At 42.8% G+C, this 17,291-nt stretch overlaps 1 protein-coding gene across 2 annotated transcripts; it reads right to left on the bottom strand.

Moving 5' to 3' along the window:
- Positions 1 to 38: 38 nt before the first annotated feature.
- Positions 39 to 16,768, bottom strand: rftn2 (raftlin family member 2). Of its 2 annotated transcripts, none has more exons than XM_086123644.1 (9): positions 16,156 to 16,763; positions 6,667 to 6,847; positions 5,830 to 5,938; positions 4,176 to 4,356; positions 3,890 to 4,108; positions 3,495 to 3,601; positions 2,975 to 3,078; positions 2,395 to 2,476; positions 39 to 2,011 (listed from the first exon to the last, which is right to left on the bottom strand). In XM_086123644.1, exons 1-9 carry the CDS (start codon positions 16,292 to 16,294, stop codon positions 1,826 to 1,828), a joined length of 1,308 nt encoding a protein of 435 aa, XP_085979770.1. In that variant the 5' UTR covers positions 16,295 to 16,763; the 3' UTR covers positions 39 to 1,825. The 2 variants fall into 2 exon arrangements, 1 of the variants encoding a protein (XP_085979770.1); XR_015102252.1 differs by having other exon boundaries at positions 1,940 to 2,011; positions 2,395 to 2,873; positions 16,156 to 16,768.
- Between the last annotated feature and the right edge of the window lie 523 nt (positions 16,769 to 17,291).

Below are 17,291 nucleotides of genomic sequence, written 5' to 3'. Positions count from 1 at the left end.
GTGTGAAAATATGTATCAGAAATGAAAACTCTGACAAATGATGGGGATATGTATTTATTTCAGTAAACACTATCCAGATAAGGAATCAAATGTACAACTTAAAAACAAAACAACTGGAATTAATACTGGTTTTAAATGGTCTTTTCACTATTACAGCAACATTAATAAGCAACATTTTAATCATGGAAGAAGGGCTGTGTAGATTTACAACTATAAACACAACCATGTCCCGCTGATAATACTGCTGTCGTCCTTTGTAACACCATGATTTATGATTTTAATACATAGAAACTAAATTCAATGGAGTACCATATCGTGTACTAGTAATACTGGTCAAGATAATGATGTCTGAAATGGCATCTCTCCGACTGAGCCAACATGGCTGCCTTCCAAGCATGGCACGCTGTGAGCGTTCATATCGGGACCTATTCTACTTCCAGGAAGACAGAAGTGAAGAAAATGAATATCTGAGGAAACTCCACTCAAATCAAAATAGTGCCAATACTTTTGTCTAGTCGAAATGTATTCGAGCAGGCTACCATTTCGTCCCCCTGTTTACCAGGAAATACAATGCAAAGTGATTGGAATGTGTTCCATCCAAAAAGTCAAGGAAAAAAAACACCAGACATGTTTTTGCATAAACCGCCTCAAACCAATAAATAAATAACCTGCGGAGCAGCGACTCGCTCTCTTAATGGATAACAAAATCAAAAGGCCTAAAATTCTGCTCCACATGGTCCAAAAGTACAACAGGAGTCGAGAATCACATCGGTCCCACTCCATATATATTTCATGTTTGTAATTATGTTTTCTTTGGATTGTGTAAATAAATTTAAAAGTATCCGTGATGACAAGACAAAAAGCTGTAATGAAAACCACAGAACTTAACAAAAAAAAAAAAAAGGAAAATACTTGGGGCCAGAACTGTTACTCATGAGGTTCACGAGACATTTGTATTTAAATTTTCCTGTTAACAATATGGGGCAGCATGGTGGGCTACTAGTAGGTTAGCACGTCGCTTCACAGTGCAGAGGTTCAGGGTTCGACTGTGGCTCCGGCCTGCCTGTGTGGAGTTTGCATGTTTTCCCTGTCCCTGTGTGGGTTTTTTCCGGGTATTCCGGTTTCCGCCCACATTCTAAAAACATGCATGACAGGTTAATGGAACACTCTAAATTGTCCCTAGGTGTGATTATGAGCGCGAATGTCTCTTCGTCTATGTATGCCCTGCGATTGATGGCAACCAGTTCAGGGTGTACCCTACCTACTGCCTGAAGACGGCTGGAATCGGCTCCAGCACTCCCACGAGCCTCGTGAGGATAAACGGATTAGATATGGATGGATGTTAACAAGATGTATTTGAAAAGGTAGCAAAATTGACCCTCTGCCAAGCAGCACTTGGAAAATGCAGACTGGCCACTCGCTGTCCAGCAAAGATCAGACAGACACTTTTTTGTGTTGTTCTTTTAAAAGGTAATCTGCAGCCCACCAGAAAGACACTTGAGCATTTCTTCAATATTCTGGATATCCAGCTTCAGGTGTACGCAGATGCAGAAGACTGTACACTTTTATCTCAATAGTAATTTGTAGTTGTCCTAGTATACTTAAATTGTCCTACTAGTGAAGATAAAGAAAGTAATGGTACATGGACCTTAAGCTGGATATTGAGTAAATGCTCAAACGGCTTTCCCTATGTTCTTCTCGTTATGGCTTGGCTTAAAAAAAAAAAAGTGCAGCATTCTCCCACTGCAGAGGAGCAATGTTTTTGGCGCATGGCCACAGAAGAAGTGGATTTCCTCCATCTGGGAATCTCATGACATCAGTCCGCTCACATGCAGGTGACCTCCGCTTTGCCCTCCTCCTGGTCGAAGCAGCCCTCCTCCAGGTGCGACATCGAGCTGGGGGCTCCAAAGGCCGGAAAGCCACCAATGCCCCCAGCCACAGGGGAGAGCTCCTGCCGAAGCGCGGCGCCGCTGACTGAGCGGCTGGATACGTCGCAGTGCACCGACAGAACCTGAACATAGAGTCACAGTGTCCTTTAGTTTCTAGTTCCAGGTGACCTAAAGACATTCATCCATTCATTTTCAATAGGGTTTAGCCTCGTTCGGTCGTCACCCGGAGCCTGTACTTGCTGACTTTGGACTGGTTGCCAGTCAGTTTCTGGGCATGCACAAGGCAAACAACCATTCACAGATTCATTCCAAACTACAGACAATTTTTAGAATAACATGCATATATTTGGAATGTGGGAGGAAGTACCCAGAAAAAAAATTATACAAGCATGTACACCACTGCAAACTACAACCACAATAATGTGGTTCTACAGTTATTTTGGAACACATCCACAAGTCCAAATTGACCACCAGAGTGCAGTGTGGACCGTTGTACATTTCTCACCTGGTTCCTGTGCTGTGCTGCTGCCTGACTCCTGACAGGCCGCTGAAGAAACACAACTTGCTTGGTGGCCAGATTCCCATCACTAACGCACACAAACACAAAACAGTTAGCAAAGAAATACTCCATGCTGTACATACAATTTACTAGACACAATTTTTGCCTTTAGAGAAAAAAAAAAGATCAGTTTTGCAGCACAATGAACTTTTCTTCACTGCGAGAGATCTGACCTACAATAGTGTCAGGTAAAAAAATTGAAAACAGATACCTTACAAAATAAAATTGTAACTATTTTACCACTCCCATATGAGTACTAAATACAGCCATTTATGTGACATGGGTTCATGATTGTGTGCATGCAAAAACATGATGATGTGCGTGTTGCGAGATGCAATATGGTCATCTCTCTTATGGCTTTGCTTTTATCTTGTGGCATCTTTGCGCTACTCCAACTCTCTTGCAATCGGCCTGTGGGCACAAGCCTACAACCGAAGCAGATGTGATGACAGAGTGTACAATATCCCGCCCTCTTGTATGCTCGTGCTTCATTGCTGGTTGAATATAGTATTCATGTGCACATTACCTGTCATGTCGAATGATGGGAGTGGGCAGCACGCACGTCAGCAGCCATCCAAACTCAGCCAGAGTGTGAAGTAGCGGCCCGTAGTCTGTTTTCACACTGGACCCCTGAGTGGACACGACACACAGAAACACTGTTTAAGACAACAAGCAGCGTATACACGCAAATAGAAATTGCCTCCATCCAAGAAAAAAAGGACTCGGAAGGTTGGTTGTTGCATCACAGCATATCAGTGCAACCTTCGATACTGTGACCACGAAGCAGTGAGCATCACGCAGTCGGCTATGATAAAAAAGATGAAGCCACATAGAGATGATTTCCACATAGAGATTAGACAAAATGGTTGATCACCAAATCTTTGCGGCATTTCGTGTTATGCTTTTCATACAGCACAGTCGTGTAAAATTGCTTCTAGTAAGAGAAAAGATCGTCCAGTGATGCCATGACGTAGTCTGCTTTTTCATTAACATGTTGAAGTAATAACAAAAAAAAAAAAGCCTCATAAGAAGAAACTTTTGCCGACCTCAATGACAGTCCACTGCTCCACCACGATGGTGTCGTTGGCAGGAGGGGCGGTGCTCTTCTCTTCGTACACAAAAAGGCCTTCCAGCGACCGTGGCACGGGTTCACCTGAAACCCAGACAATCATTTTGTTGTCATCACTTTAATCCCGCAAGAAATCCAGACAACCGTTTTTTGGGAGAAAATCCTCAGAGTGAGTGCTCCCTCGTATGAGAGGAATAGGAAGTGAGGTTGTTAAGGCGACAGAGACAGTACTAAAAATAGGCAAAGCGGACAACCGGGGGCCGCAGCCACAATCACAACAGGAAGTGCCAAATCTTCTGGATGAATGACTCTTTTATGACTACTGAACAAACAACACAGTGGCTCCATGTTGGGCGGATGGGGGGGCCCGACCTTTTGGGGTATCCCAGTAGACGAAGGAGTCCACCAGCGACCAGCCTCTGCGGTAGTAGGCGGCCGTCAGCTCCAGCCAATCGGCCTCCAGGGCGCTCACCACCTGGCCCTTCCTGGAGACGCGCATGGACAACGCCCCCTGGTGGTACTGGCATGCCAACGATTCCAGAGGGGCGCAACCCGGAGCCCAGGAGTGGAAGAAGACCAGAAGTCGCATGTCTGGGAAGAAAGAATAACAGTCTGACATCCGTTTGATGAGTCTCCAGAGAGGTTGACCATGTCTCACCAGGACTGTATGCGACGGTATCCTCCAGTTCTCTGTCTCCTGGAGGGGTTCGAGGGGGAGAGTGTGGGGGAGAGCGGCAGCCCCTCTTCGGACTGTGCAGCCGGCTGCCGTTGCTCAACACGCTCACTTGCTGGAGGACTGAGCCGACGAAACGGACACCCCCACGGGCACTGCTGTTCACCTTAGGGAGAAACAACCTCCAAAAATGATTAAAGCCTTCACACATCGCAAAAATTGCATTTCCTTTCTCTCTATGCTAAGTCATATATTTTACAAAACCCAGTTTCAATAAGGTTGCTCATGGCCGAAAAGCTACATTGAATGTGAGTGTCCTGTGTTCCTGAATACTTATTGAGCATTGTTAGAAATAAAGGTGATGTCACAAAATGGAATATGTTGCAGCAATCAAATTCAAGACAAATGAATACCTGCAACAACAAAAAAAACCCAGAAAAAAATAAATAAAAATTGTAAAGGATTTGCAAACTCTTGTATCCAGTTCTTACTTATGTATATTGGATTGGATATATCTTCTTACTTATGTAAAAACTGGTCATAGTTAATTGAAAATGGGGTATGTACAGTGAACCCTTGCTATACTGTGGTTCACCGTTCAGGGCTTTGCTGTTTCACCATTTTTTTTAGTGCAGTTTTTTTTTTTTAAACAGTGCATTGTGTTCTGCATCCTGATTAGCGAAGGGATTGCAGACACATGTCAAAAGTCTCCGCGCCTCGTGTCTGCACAGCTTGCCAAATTTACATTTGCAACAAAAACAGGTTTAGATCTTTGGTTTAATTCGATAGTACAATTAAAATAATGCCACTTACTCTCAAAAAATGATAATGTATGTTATTTGCTAAAGACTCCTCATTTATTTAGGTTATTGCGCCCCGTGTTGTTATATTTGCGGGTTGGATGGTGAATGTTGATTAGGAGTTGCGTCAATTTGAGAAAAAGAGACAAAAACGTGAGGTGCACAGGACAAGAGTTTTGATTTCTTCTAATTATTCCGAAATTCCTGTCTAGAAGATCTATGTAGCCATGACTAATGTGTGTTTTATGGTGCTGGGGTGCATGTAGGTATGTTGTACATTGTGTCATTGTATATTTTTGTCATAGTTTCCCCCCCAAAATAGTGTTCATCAGCAATGGACGTGTCGACAATCAAGGTTGTTTAACATTGGACGAGTCGTCAAGTCTTTCTAAAGAAAACCTTTAGGAGCAGTTAAGATGACTACTTCACAGACGCCGCCTATCGCGGGTTCTTTTTGGGATGTAATCCCGTGATAAATGAGAGTTCACTGTACACTACGGACAAAAATATATCTCATGGCACACTATAAAATGAAAATGTCACAAAAACGTAGATACACAGTTGAACTCTGTACCTTCTGCTTTTGAGTGGAGGAGCATTTCCTGTTATCGTAAACCAGGACGTCAATCTACCACTGTGCGTTGTTTACATCGGATCAGAAGAACACCCTGGTGTAATGACCACTTAAAATATCCTAAGGATTCTAAAATGACTACTTCAAGCCAAAATGGCAGACTTTCATTTTGTTTTATGACACGGTTTCAAAATGTGTTTCCATATACAGTAGCTGATCAAGGTTTTCTCAAATGACCAGCGACAAAGAAAGTTGTTATCCTCACCCTGTCAATTAGTGCTCGAACAATCTCGCCGGTCAGTGAGTCTCCGGGTAGTGGCCACTCTTCCACCCTTAGCACAGGCACGCTGTGGCACATGGATGCCGTCTGTTGACTAGAAAGACAAAATAAAATGCACATATACATAGATAGATAGATGGATATCCATCCTCACAAGGGTTGCGGGGGGTGCTGGAGCCTATCCCAGCCGTCTTCGGGCTGTAGGCGGGGGACACCCTGAACCGGTTGCCAGCCAGTCGCAGGGCACACAGAGACGAACAACCATCCGCGCTCACACTCACACCTAGGGACAATTTTGAGTGTTCAATCAGCCGGCATGTTTTTGGAATGTGGGAGGAAACCGGAGTACCCGGAGAAAACCCACGCAGGCCTGGGGAGAACATGCAAACTCCACATAGGAAGGCCAGAGCCGGGATCGATCCCACGATAAAAAATGAATGTCCCAACTTTTTTGTGTGATTTTAAGGGAACATTTCCAAGTTAAAGAACACTCCTGATTTAATGTTAAGATTCAATGACTATTCTCATTGTTAATATATGCAGACCCTTGAAAGCTACTCTCTCTATTGGCTGGTGGATGTTGTCAAGTGGCTTTCCAGCCAATAAAAATCCCTTCTTCATTCTTGTAAACCGGGACAAACAAGAGTCAGGCTCTTCTGGCTCGCCGGTGTGACCTTCTGGCACAGCTTTGCGTGAAATATGCAGCTGGCTTCATCAATCATTGATGGATTTACTCGAGAGTTTGTTGCCAATTGAGGCGGTGTGCACGTGATATTCGTTTCAGAGTTTTGAACCACTTCAGAGTCAAGATCATCAACTTACTTCAGTCTGGGCCTGGCTAGGACGGCGCGGTACAGCAGGCTAAAGGGCAGCGAGCGCGTGCGGCCCACTGACAGGATGATGGGGTGCAGGGCGGCCAGGACGTAGCCCTGCGTGTAGTACGGCTGCAGCGCCTGAGGCAGCTCGGCCAGCGACGACACATACTGCACTGTGGGACGGCTACCTGCACCGAGGAGGCGGACAGGACCAGTTGGTTAGCTCATTTTATTATGAATAACGAAAAACGGCTAGACAAAGTCAGTCTGAGATTACATTTACCCATTTAGAGGGTATCTCCAAGTTTTACCTTTCATTCACCAACAATTATAACCTGCTACCCGAAAGCATGATAGGCTGTCCACTGTGGTAACCTTGCAATGCCATCAGTAACCGAGAAGTCAATGTTTGTCATACCATCCACAGTCAGTGTTGCTAACTAAGAATGCTAACTAAGCTAAAAGCTATGATGGACAGTCCCTCCCACCCTCTCCAGCCCGCCCTGACAGCACTAGGTAGCTCCTTCAGCCAGAGACTGTTACACCCGCGCTGCAAGAAGGAGAGATACCGACGCTCGTTCCTACCAACTGCTGTCAGGCTGCTGAATAAAAAATAGCAACAATAATATTAATAATAATTAAATGATGTGGAAAACAACTGTAAATAGCACTGCGATTTATCCATTTTGTATTTATATTGCACTTAATTGAACAGTGTTTGTTTGTTTTTTCTTCTTCTTTCTGCCTACATTCTTGCTGCTGGAGGCTGTAAATTTCCCCAGTGTGGGACAAATAAAGGATATCTTATCTTATCTTATCTTATCTTATCTTATGAGATCAAATGTACGCATATCCACAAACTTGCCCAACATGCTCATGAAGGCAACCTTTTGCGGACCTTAATTTACTATATAATGCTATTTTATTTTCTTTGGTTTGCTTTGGTGCTCATGTTCAGCTGACCGCAGCATGAATTCTTTAAAATTCTAAATGATGCTTTTTCCTGAGGTTTGTTTCTGCGATGAATGTGTTGGACAAGATTAGTCAAAGTGTAAATTTTATTTCATGAAACTATGACTGTGGATGGTATGATAAACAATGACTTCTTGGCCATGTTGTTTGCAAGCTATGGAGTGAAAGTAATGATTTTGATTGACATTGACTGATGGAAACAAACTTTTTTTTTTTACCAAAGACAGCTTCTTTTACTTTTATTGTAAATTTATGCTCGAAATTAGGGAGTCACAATAACTACCAGATGGATAATTACTGGACCGATATTGAAAAAAAAAATTGAATCGATAGAAGGAGCCACTCGAAATACATGTTGGTCTGGTTACTGTCCCTTTAAGCGCCGAGCCACTGCTGCATGTCGTAGGAGGAAAGGTAATGTGGCGCCGCTACACGCGACTTCAGAACTAACAGTGAGCCATTTGTTACAGTTTTCCCACAGTGGTTTATTTGAACAGCTACTGGAAATGTTTCCTTAAACATCACAATCCCCCGCAGCATTTAAAAACGTCATGCACAGCTTGAGAACTGTTGCTACAAAGAGCAATATTTTTAAGATACACACCGGACGAGGAGAGGACCCGTAGTTTCCAGCGCCTAAATTTTTTCTTTGTGCTTGTGTTATGTACTATAATCCTCTGGAGAATATTTTCCTGGTGAATGAACATCGGGTATGATTTTTATGCGAATGGGGACACCACACATTATTATTATATTGACACTATATCAGTGAGACAACAACATCGAGTTTTACCGTTTCTTTGAGGAGTTCATATGCGACGTGCGTTTGGATTGTTGTTGGTAGTCAGTAACAATAGTAATTTCAACACAGGCATACTACATTGTGAAACAATTCAAAAAATGTTTTATCTCCACCTGCATTAATATTGTTGTTGTTTGTATGTAGCAGGTTTTCTTTTGTTTTTTTGGAACACACAATGTGACGTGGACCATGCTTTAGGGAAGTCTTGGAGTTGTTTGGCTGGGTCCTACGTCTGCTTTAACATAAATAAGGCAGCGTCCAACATTTTAACAAAACGCAACCAACTTTATTAATCAGGGCCTAAGCTTTTGTGATTGCTCATCGACTCGCTGTCTCTAGTGCCAAGAGTTCAGAAAGTAGCAAAACATGCAATTGACCGTTTTTTTTTTGGTGTCATCTTCTGGCCCTCTTACATTAATAGGAAGTGGGATTCAAATGTTTTCTTTCAAAATACAACAACAGATATTTGTACCATAAAAAAAAGGTCAATTATTTTTTTTTAGGGTGCATCCATACGTTAACCCTTTCATGCCACCTGTAACCTGCTAACATGATAAGCTGTCTACTGTAGTGACTACGGTCCCTGAAAGGGTTAAATGATACAAATAAATTGTGACACGAGGCTCAAGGGATCTAAGAATACTATATCCATGTACTGGTAATCATGTCAGGAAAGTCACAGGTATCAAATCTTCTTCACTTAGAAGCGGGGATGGCCAGAGTGACCACCACTTGTGTCTTCCGATTTTTATTACCGGTACTCTTTCTTCTTTTTTTATTCTCTCAGTCTGGATACCCTGTGATACCATGCCAACTCACACAGTTCGGTCTTGATACTGAACTATGTCACACATCATCCTTCAGTGCAGATATTAGCGTCTGCAGTGTTCTTTTTAGGTCAATCAAAATACACCACAGTGACGACACACAATGGTGTCATGGTCATCTTCTCCCATCGGTGCTTTCGTCTAATTTTACGCACCTAGCCTGCCCATCTTCTCGGTAAACACTTTCTCCCGTCAAAACTACTGACACACCCATACTAGTGAACGTCACATGACCAAATCAAGAACAGAGGTGAGCCGTGACCTTTGCAAGTTGAGCTCTGGGCAATGTGACATCAATTTGAGTCGACAGCATGTAGCAGTAATGGGCAAAAGGCAGCCCCCTCAGATGGACAAAAATGGGTGCATTTTTTGCTTAATTCATATTCCACTGATGCAACTTTAATCAGAAAACTTGACTTGTTTTAATCATAACACAACGCTTGTCTGGAATATATATCTGCTGCTTTGCATCCAGATTGTGCGACACCGTGGCTAACATTCTAATGTTACTCCTGGCCGTGCTGCAATGCTCATGCATGGCTGTATGACCACATCCCTGTCTAAACGTGTTTTTTTTTAGCCCGCCGCCTGAAAGTTGATGTTAGTGGCAGCGACGAAGTGTATAAAAAGTGGTCATGGCCCCTTTGTGAAAATGCCCCCTTAAGCTATTGAGGAACCCACCGCACAGCCGTGAAACTACCAGAAAGCTCAGTGAACCCGATTAAGTACACATCTCCAGTTTACTGGCATTCCTGTAAGACCAACCACCCATTCCAATCCCTTTTACAACGGATAGAAAACAACAACAACATTCTCGAGCTGATACTTTTACGACTCGACTTCCATTTAAATTCAATGTGGATCACTGAAGTCTTAAAGGGTCACTCTGGAAAAACAGGCAACAAGGCCATATTTAACGCGTCCCCAGAGGATGATTCATATACACACAAAAACACATGCACACACACATTCTGCGTTTTCAGTAGCAACACCCCACCCCATCTCGCTGCCACTTACGCTGTCACCAACACACTGAGGCCTCTGTTCAGAGCAACAAAAAGTGAAAGGACAAAATAAAGGCCTGGCAGAATGGCAAAGAGAGTGAAAAGCTAAAAAGATAGGCGGTGGGATGTGGAGGGTGAAGAAGGGGGCTATTTAAGGGGTCCGACAAGAGATGTCTTGTGAGGGGACTGAATGGGGGAGGGATTGAATTTGCACCAAAACAGGAGTTTGTAATTCCTGTTTTGGTGCAAAGATGGAGTTTATGAGTCCATTAGGGAAGGTGGGAAGGCTAGAAATTTGCCTGGCAACAAGCCACTCAGGAAACGGAAGTGACACAGTGAACAGAAGCAGTAGCATTGAGCTCGATGCTAGCATGTTAAACAGCAGAGGTGCAGGGTTTGAATCATATTGGACTCGAATGGACTCGAGTCGCTGTTTTTCTGACTTGCAACCTCCATTTACTAATCCGCTTCTCCTGACAAGGGTCGCGGGCATGCTGGAGCCTATCCCAGCTGTCTTCGGGCAGTAGGTAGGGAAAACCCTGAACAGGTTGCCAGCCAATCGCAGGGCACACGGAGACGAACAACCATCCACGCCCACACTCACACCAAGGGACGATTTAGAGTGTTCAATCAGCCTGCTGTTTTTGAAATGTGGGAGGAAACCGGAGTACCCGGAGAAAACCCACGCAGGCCCAGGGAGAACATGCAAACCCCACACAGGAAGGCCAGAGCTGGGATCGAACCCACGACCTCTGCACTGGGAGGTTGACGCGCTAACCACTCAACCACCGGGCCGCACTGAAAACTAACAGTCAATAATAAATAAATAGGAGGGTGAATGCAAACAACAATTTGTACTCTGAACAAACAACAACAAAACCATAATTATGAATAACTATTCAGAAAAAAGAGAGCACCTCAAGGCATGCTGAAGTGAACGTTCAGGAAACATAAAATAAACTCATAAAATAACTGAAAATAATAAGGGGGTGGGGGTCAAATAAAACAGATTCCATGGGTAATGGCTAATGCTAATATGTTCATTGAAGACACTGAGCCTCACTAATGTTACCATTATCTCCATATCGGACACACTCCACCATGATTGAGAGTGGCTCCAAGAGCGTCGATTCGTGATGGCGGGCATCTAAACGCATGGCGGCCTTCAAATCGCCTCCAGATTTATTCATGAAAATCCCAATTTTAATCGGAAATAATCCGGCGAGGCCCGTTGGATGAGCAGATTAGACAGAGATTATAGAAAACCCGCATTTATCCTTCGAAACGATGACCAATGCAGAACTAAATGTCCTTTTTCATAAATGGAACAGGGTCTGTGGTATACTACCTTATGGTGTGTAGCCGTTTATTTTAACATGCTCTTTGTTGAAAAACAAATTGATGGTTTAAAAAAAAGGGGCAGATTTCCAATATGTTTGTATTTCCCATTACCTCGAGTCAGTGAGTGTTGTGTGTGAAATACGAATAAAGGTCGACAAAAGTTTTTTCAGACCTCCAATAGTCATGTGCTCAGATTTTTTTCAGACTTTTTTTTTTCCCTGCCAGATCTTCTCATCTGTCTCTAATCAGATGTGTCCTTGGCGAGGACGAAAAGTGTCGAATCTAAAGTGTCCTTGGGTGTCTTGAAAGGCGCTTATAAATAAAATGTATTATTATTATTATTATTATAATCTTCCAAAATCATAAGTTGTTTTATAGTCATGATTCAGAACAGTTTCTTTCAATCTTTCTTCTCTGATTGGCTGGGAGAAATTACATGGTTCTGTTGTTTTACAGTGAGGCAGGTGGCATTTTGCCTTAAATGACCAAATAATCTATTAAGAGATACTTACACTTTGTTGTCCTCATACTTAGACATAAACCATTCTTGATTTAATTATTACCCAACAATTACCGTATTGGCCCGAATATAAAACCGTGTTGTTTGCATTGAAATCACTGAAAAAGTGGGGGTCGTCTTATATTCGGGGTCTAGACATTATACCCATTCACGTCGCTCGATGGGGCCAGATACCATTGAAGCGATTGCTGAACTTGACTCCCCAGGCCAAAGCGAACCCCTGTCAACGAAGAATAAAAATAGCGGTAGCACGAAGAAGAAAAATAATGAATAGCGTTAAGAAAGAAAAGAGAAGAAAATAATGGAGAAACATAGCGACTGTCACGTAGCACGGTGGTGGTGGACCCCAAAAAGCAGGCAGGAGGGAGGAGCAGGGTGTATTTGAAGAATTGTATTTAAAACAAAGAAAACTAAATCCAAAACAAACGAAGTCCAAAGTATCAAACAAAACCCATGACTAAAACTAAAACATAACAATGAACTAAACATAACAGAAGCCAACAGCAAACAGCAACACACATGACAGTAGCAAAAAGCAACAATGACCCGACACCGAGTGTTCGGGCTGGGAGTCCTTTTAAAGGCCTGATTACCTATGACCAACAGGTGTGCAGCTGCCAGGGGAGCCCTACAGTGCCACCTGTTGGTCCCTAAACCGAATCATGACAGCGACAATCTGGAGAAAAGTGGGTCGAAGATCGGCCAGATTAAACGGGAGCCGAGGAGAAATTATGATGTAATTTACATTTCAAAAACGAGAAGCCATTCATTTACGAATGCGATTGCACTTTAGTTTACATATTTAAATGTTCAGATATTCAGATTTGAATGAGGCAAAATAACAGGCTTTTTCTCTCAAATATATTGTTATAATCATTTGTTTCCGGTATACTGTAATTATTTTCTGTATAAAAATTGATTTGGTGTTCAAAAAGTGTTTTTTCAAACTTGAGTCTTGAAAAAAAGGGGGTCGTCTTATAATCAGGGCCGTCTTATATTCAGGCCAACACGGTAAAACAAAGACGATAGACTAGTTGAGTTGAATAAAAAAAAAAAAGTCCACCTTTTATGTCTTTCTAGTGATGAGCACGACACGACCCACATTGGGACTAAAATTCCTCGCTCCCACCAAGCCTTTCTAGGACACATGTGATCACAACTGTCAAACTTTCAACTTGAATGTGGAAAAGCAGCAATTAGCCCAACCCCGCGCACCGCTCACCCCATTCTCCCACAGCTCCCAGCGCTGCACCCAGTCATCTTGGCCCCATTACACACTCGCCGAGAGGCACATCGAACCAAATGCGCTACGCGGCAAAAGCGTTCCTCTGTGTTCTTGTACTGTCGTGGATATTGGGACGAGAAAACACTGCAAAAAAAAAAGCTCATTTGTGAGTGATCTGTCAGCCAGGTGTACGTTGGCCATGATCATGTTTGTTCCAAAGAGGACGTACTCACATAGTTTTTGGCTCTGTAGCTACCAAGCTTCCCACAGAATACACCAATCGTTGCCAACAGCCCTTGACTGTGAAGTTACTCGAGCCCACTGAGCTTTCTATAGCATTAAAATAGCCTTTTCATTTTGGTTCCAAACTGGCATGGACTGCCGTAGCTTTAATCTAGCAAACACACTTGGAGGCACAGATGGTGTGTTTGGTGTAAATACTCTTGGTTTTATATCTTTGTCCACCTTCTCACAGGACAGAATAGCATAGAATTTGGACCTGATCCACAGAATCATCCTCTTCAACTTCCATCCATCCTTATTCAACACCACTTATCCTAAACAGGGTCGCGGGGAGTCGCTGGAGCCTATCCCAGCTGACTTTGGACAGGAGGCAGACTACACCCTGAACTGGTCGCCAGTCAGTCACATGGCACATATAGAGACAAATGAACATTCACACCGTCCCGTCACAACCAATCCCACGCTGTCCGCACACAAGTCGGGCGTGAGTACCATTACATCATCAGTGACTCCCTCTTTAACTTTTCAGAATGAAATCATATAGACATGCCGTGAAATGTATGAATTAGAACCAAATGCTACCGTGTGTGACTGCACAAAGGAACCAGAGTACGTGGGGATAACCTCAGAACTGTGAGACATGCATTATGCTAAGCACACCGCCCCCAAACCAGAAGTGTTTTTCGCAAATATTTAACAATAATACTCAAATATATCCGATTTCATGCATGTGAGACAAATAAAATCTGACTTTATTCATTAAGATTGCAGAATTTTCTGTCATCTAAATAAGCAGTATGACGTGAAACAAACTAGGTTGCATTGCAAATGATGAGGTACATATAAGCTGTCCTTGGGCATAATGGTAGTGAACTTCACAACTAGCAGATAGTGAACCGTTAAGTAGAATTCTTGTAGTTTCTTTTTTCAAAAATGAGAAGCCTATAGATTTTGAATGATATCCAAACTACGAATCTTGAGGTGCCTGAGCTAAGATGTCATACATGCACACAGTCTACTCACGAGTGCTCTGCCAGTCCCAAACTCTGTATTTCTTAAAGGCGAACAATTTTAAGTCGCCAGCTTTGAATTTCTCGTTAGCTCATATTGTGTCTGCCAGCTTGTTGACATGATGGTCTCACTACTTAATTGCCATTTCCTTCCAAATGGGTTACCAGAAGAGGGATTAAATCACCAGGAAAAAACAACCAGATGAGCCTCCCAAAGTATTACACATAACCAAAGTTAGATTCCATAAGCAATTCAAGTGTCTTTTTACTTTCTGATGCACTGCCACCAACGTGCCCACAAGTGTGCGTGTGTGAGTGTGAGGGTGTGTGTGTGTGCGTTTGTGCATGCAAGCGTGAAAAACCTTCCCTGACCTATTTCTCCATCAGCTGAAAGAAGGAGCCTGTTGCTGGGAAGGAAACGACGAGATGACATCTGAGCACATTTTAATAAGTTCTTGTCACTTATAGAAGGGCATCCAGTTTGCCATGCAATTCTACAAACACGACTACAGTGACTAAAAGTGTAGTGTTGATCCTCTCCTCCTTGGCAGCAAATAAAATACACTCCCAACAAGTAGTACTGTCACTAAAAGTGGATGAGCGGTAGCCTTAGCATGCAACAAGAGATAAGATGAGAGAAGCTAATACTAATTGTTAAACTAATGTGAAATGCGGCGTCACGAAAGACCAGAATAAGTGCTGAGATGCACAGTACACTATTCATGGAAGTCTGGCAAGAACCTAATTATAGGTGAGTTTTGCAAAGAATAGCTGGGGATAAGTTCCACAGAAAACAATTATCAAGGTTAAAATTCTGCATTGCCGTGTTTTTGAAGGAATTTCCGATAAAGTAACTGTTGTGATGTGGCATCTGTAAAGCTTACATTTGAGGCGGCAAAACAAGAGAAATTGAAAAATATACAGTATATATTTCAAAATTTGTATTATTACAATTTAAGAATGTATGCACCAAAGTAGCAAAATTGCACCAAGAAACAATTACAGTATGCCTTTATCTCTGAATAGTTTCAAGCGACAACCTTTTGAAATAATGATTTCAAAACTGAATATTTTATTGAAAAAAACTAAAGGGTTAAAACAATTATAAAAAAAATGAATGCGTTCAATGAAAGGGCCTCTTAAAAAACACCTTACTTTCATGTATGCTTTGTACTATCTGCAGTTAAAAAAAATAAAAATTGAGGAAATCCAGTCATGTCGATGTTGAATTTGACCTTCATGGATAACACTTTAAACACTTATTCATTTAAACACTGAACTGCCAAGTGCATAATATGTCCCAAAAAGTTATCCCATTCAAAGCACGTACTCTCAACGGGCACTGTCTGCAATTAAGTAAATATTGGTCCCGATTTGAGGAAACATGGTATATTTTAATGTTAAAGCTGACCTTCGTGGATGGAGTCTATGAAGTGCATCCATTGACATCGTTATGAATCTCACTTTGGGAACCTTTACCTTGGTTTTTAAAAAAAAATCTAAAAGTGAATTTTACTTCATAAAAAGACATCACTGCACGTTCAGCGCCTACCTTCCAAGCTAAAGTCCAGGAGGACATAATCGTAGACGGTCTCGGTCTTGGTCTCCACTTGAGGTCTCTTGAGCGTCGAGTAGATCTTCCCGGGGCTGCTGTCCTCGGGGTCCTCCAGCTTCCTTAAACCGCAGCCCATGGCCTCGGAGGCGGGTCGAGAGCAGCGGAGGAGCCGCTCTAAATCTTCCCGAAACCCGGCCGACCACTGCCTCTCTCTCTCTGGTTCACTCTTTTGCGGGAAGGTTCACCCACACTTACGGGCCGCGGTCATCCCTCGAGCCGCGCACGGTGATGGTCCTCCTCGGGCGTTTTCTTCACAGACGAAGTGGAACAAAGACAGTCGAAACCGGAGTTGAGAAGCAAAAGGAGGTCGGTCCCTCGTCCGGCTCCGGAGTTTGCTTGTGAAGCGTGGGGAGGCGGAGTGGACTCTTCCCCGGAGAAAAACTTTCCCAGGCAGTCAAGAGCGCAAAAATGACCCAATTTCCTTTTCGACTTTTCAAAATACGACCACCTCTCTTTGGATTTCCGAATGCTGATTTGATCACCCGACTGTTAATCAGTTCTGTTTGTGATTGTTCATCCCATCCTTGGCACTCGTGAGCAAGCGACCTGACGTACAAAATGTGACAACCAGTGATGGGACAAGGCGAAAGTCGCCACAGCTGTTCAGTCACTTTTGTGGTCATTTGTAAAATGATGTGAAGTTGCTTCGTATTCACATTTTTATAAACATTTTTTACATTCTTAAAAATAATGTAGAAACTATCATGATCTACTCTGTCAAAAATATTCGGTGAACTCAAAATTAAATGTGACGACCGATCAAATTTTAAGACAAACATGTCAAACATGTCTCCGTGGTAACGGTGGCTCAGGTCCCGTCCCTGCGTGACACATCTGGACTGAGTGCTACGTGACCATATTTGTATGTTTTATCAGCCTATTTATAACCGGTCATCCTGTTTTTCCACACAAAAACATAATATTTCATGGAATATTTGTCAATCTACACAGACATCTACTTCCTGTTTGAGTCCATGCAGGATGAGGATCCTCCTCCTGTTTTGTCCTATTTGTTCCCAATGAAAGTCCAAATCCAGAAGGGATTGAGCGAACACAAATACATACAGTATTTA

The sequence above is a fragment of the Hippocampus guttulatus genome, chromosome 11 (assembly GCF_054856545.1).
Source record: "Hippocampus guttulatus isolate MCC_2025c chromosome 11, RoL_Hgut_1.0, whole genome shotgun sequence".
Lineage (NCBI taxonomy): Eukaryota > Metazoa > Chordata > Actinopteri > Syngnathiformes > Syngnathidae > Hippocampus > Hippocampus guttulatus.
Note: the sequence above shows the minus strand (reverse complement) of the source record. Positions and strands in the feature narration are given on the sequence as shown.

Bases quoted from the DNA above. Each gene is read 5' to 3' on its own strand.
- rftn2 (XM_086123644.1), bottom strand. From the start codon at position 16,294: ATGGGCTGCGGTTTAAGGAAGCTGGAGGACCCCGAGGACAGCAGCCCC. The intron at 3,602-3,889 runs GTCGGGCCCCCC...TCTGGGTTTCAG, and splicing joins CTACTGGGATACCCCAAAAG to GTGAACCCGTGCCACGGTCG. The intron at 2,012-2,394 runs GTGAGAAATGTA...CTCTATGTTCAG, and splicing joins CAGCACAGCACAGGAACCAG to GTTCTGTCGGTGCACTGCGA.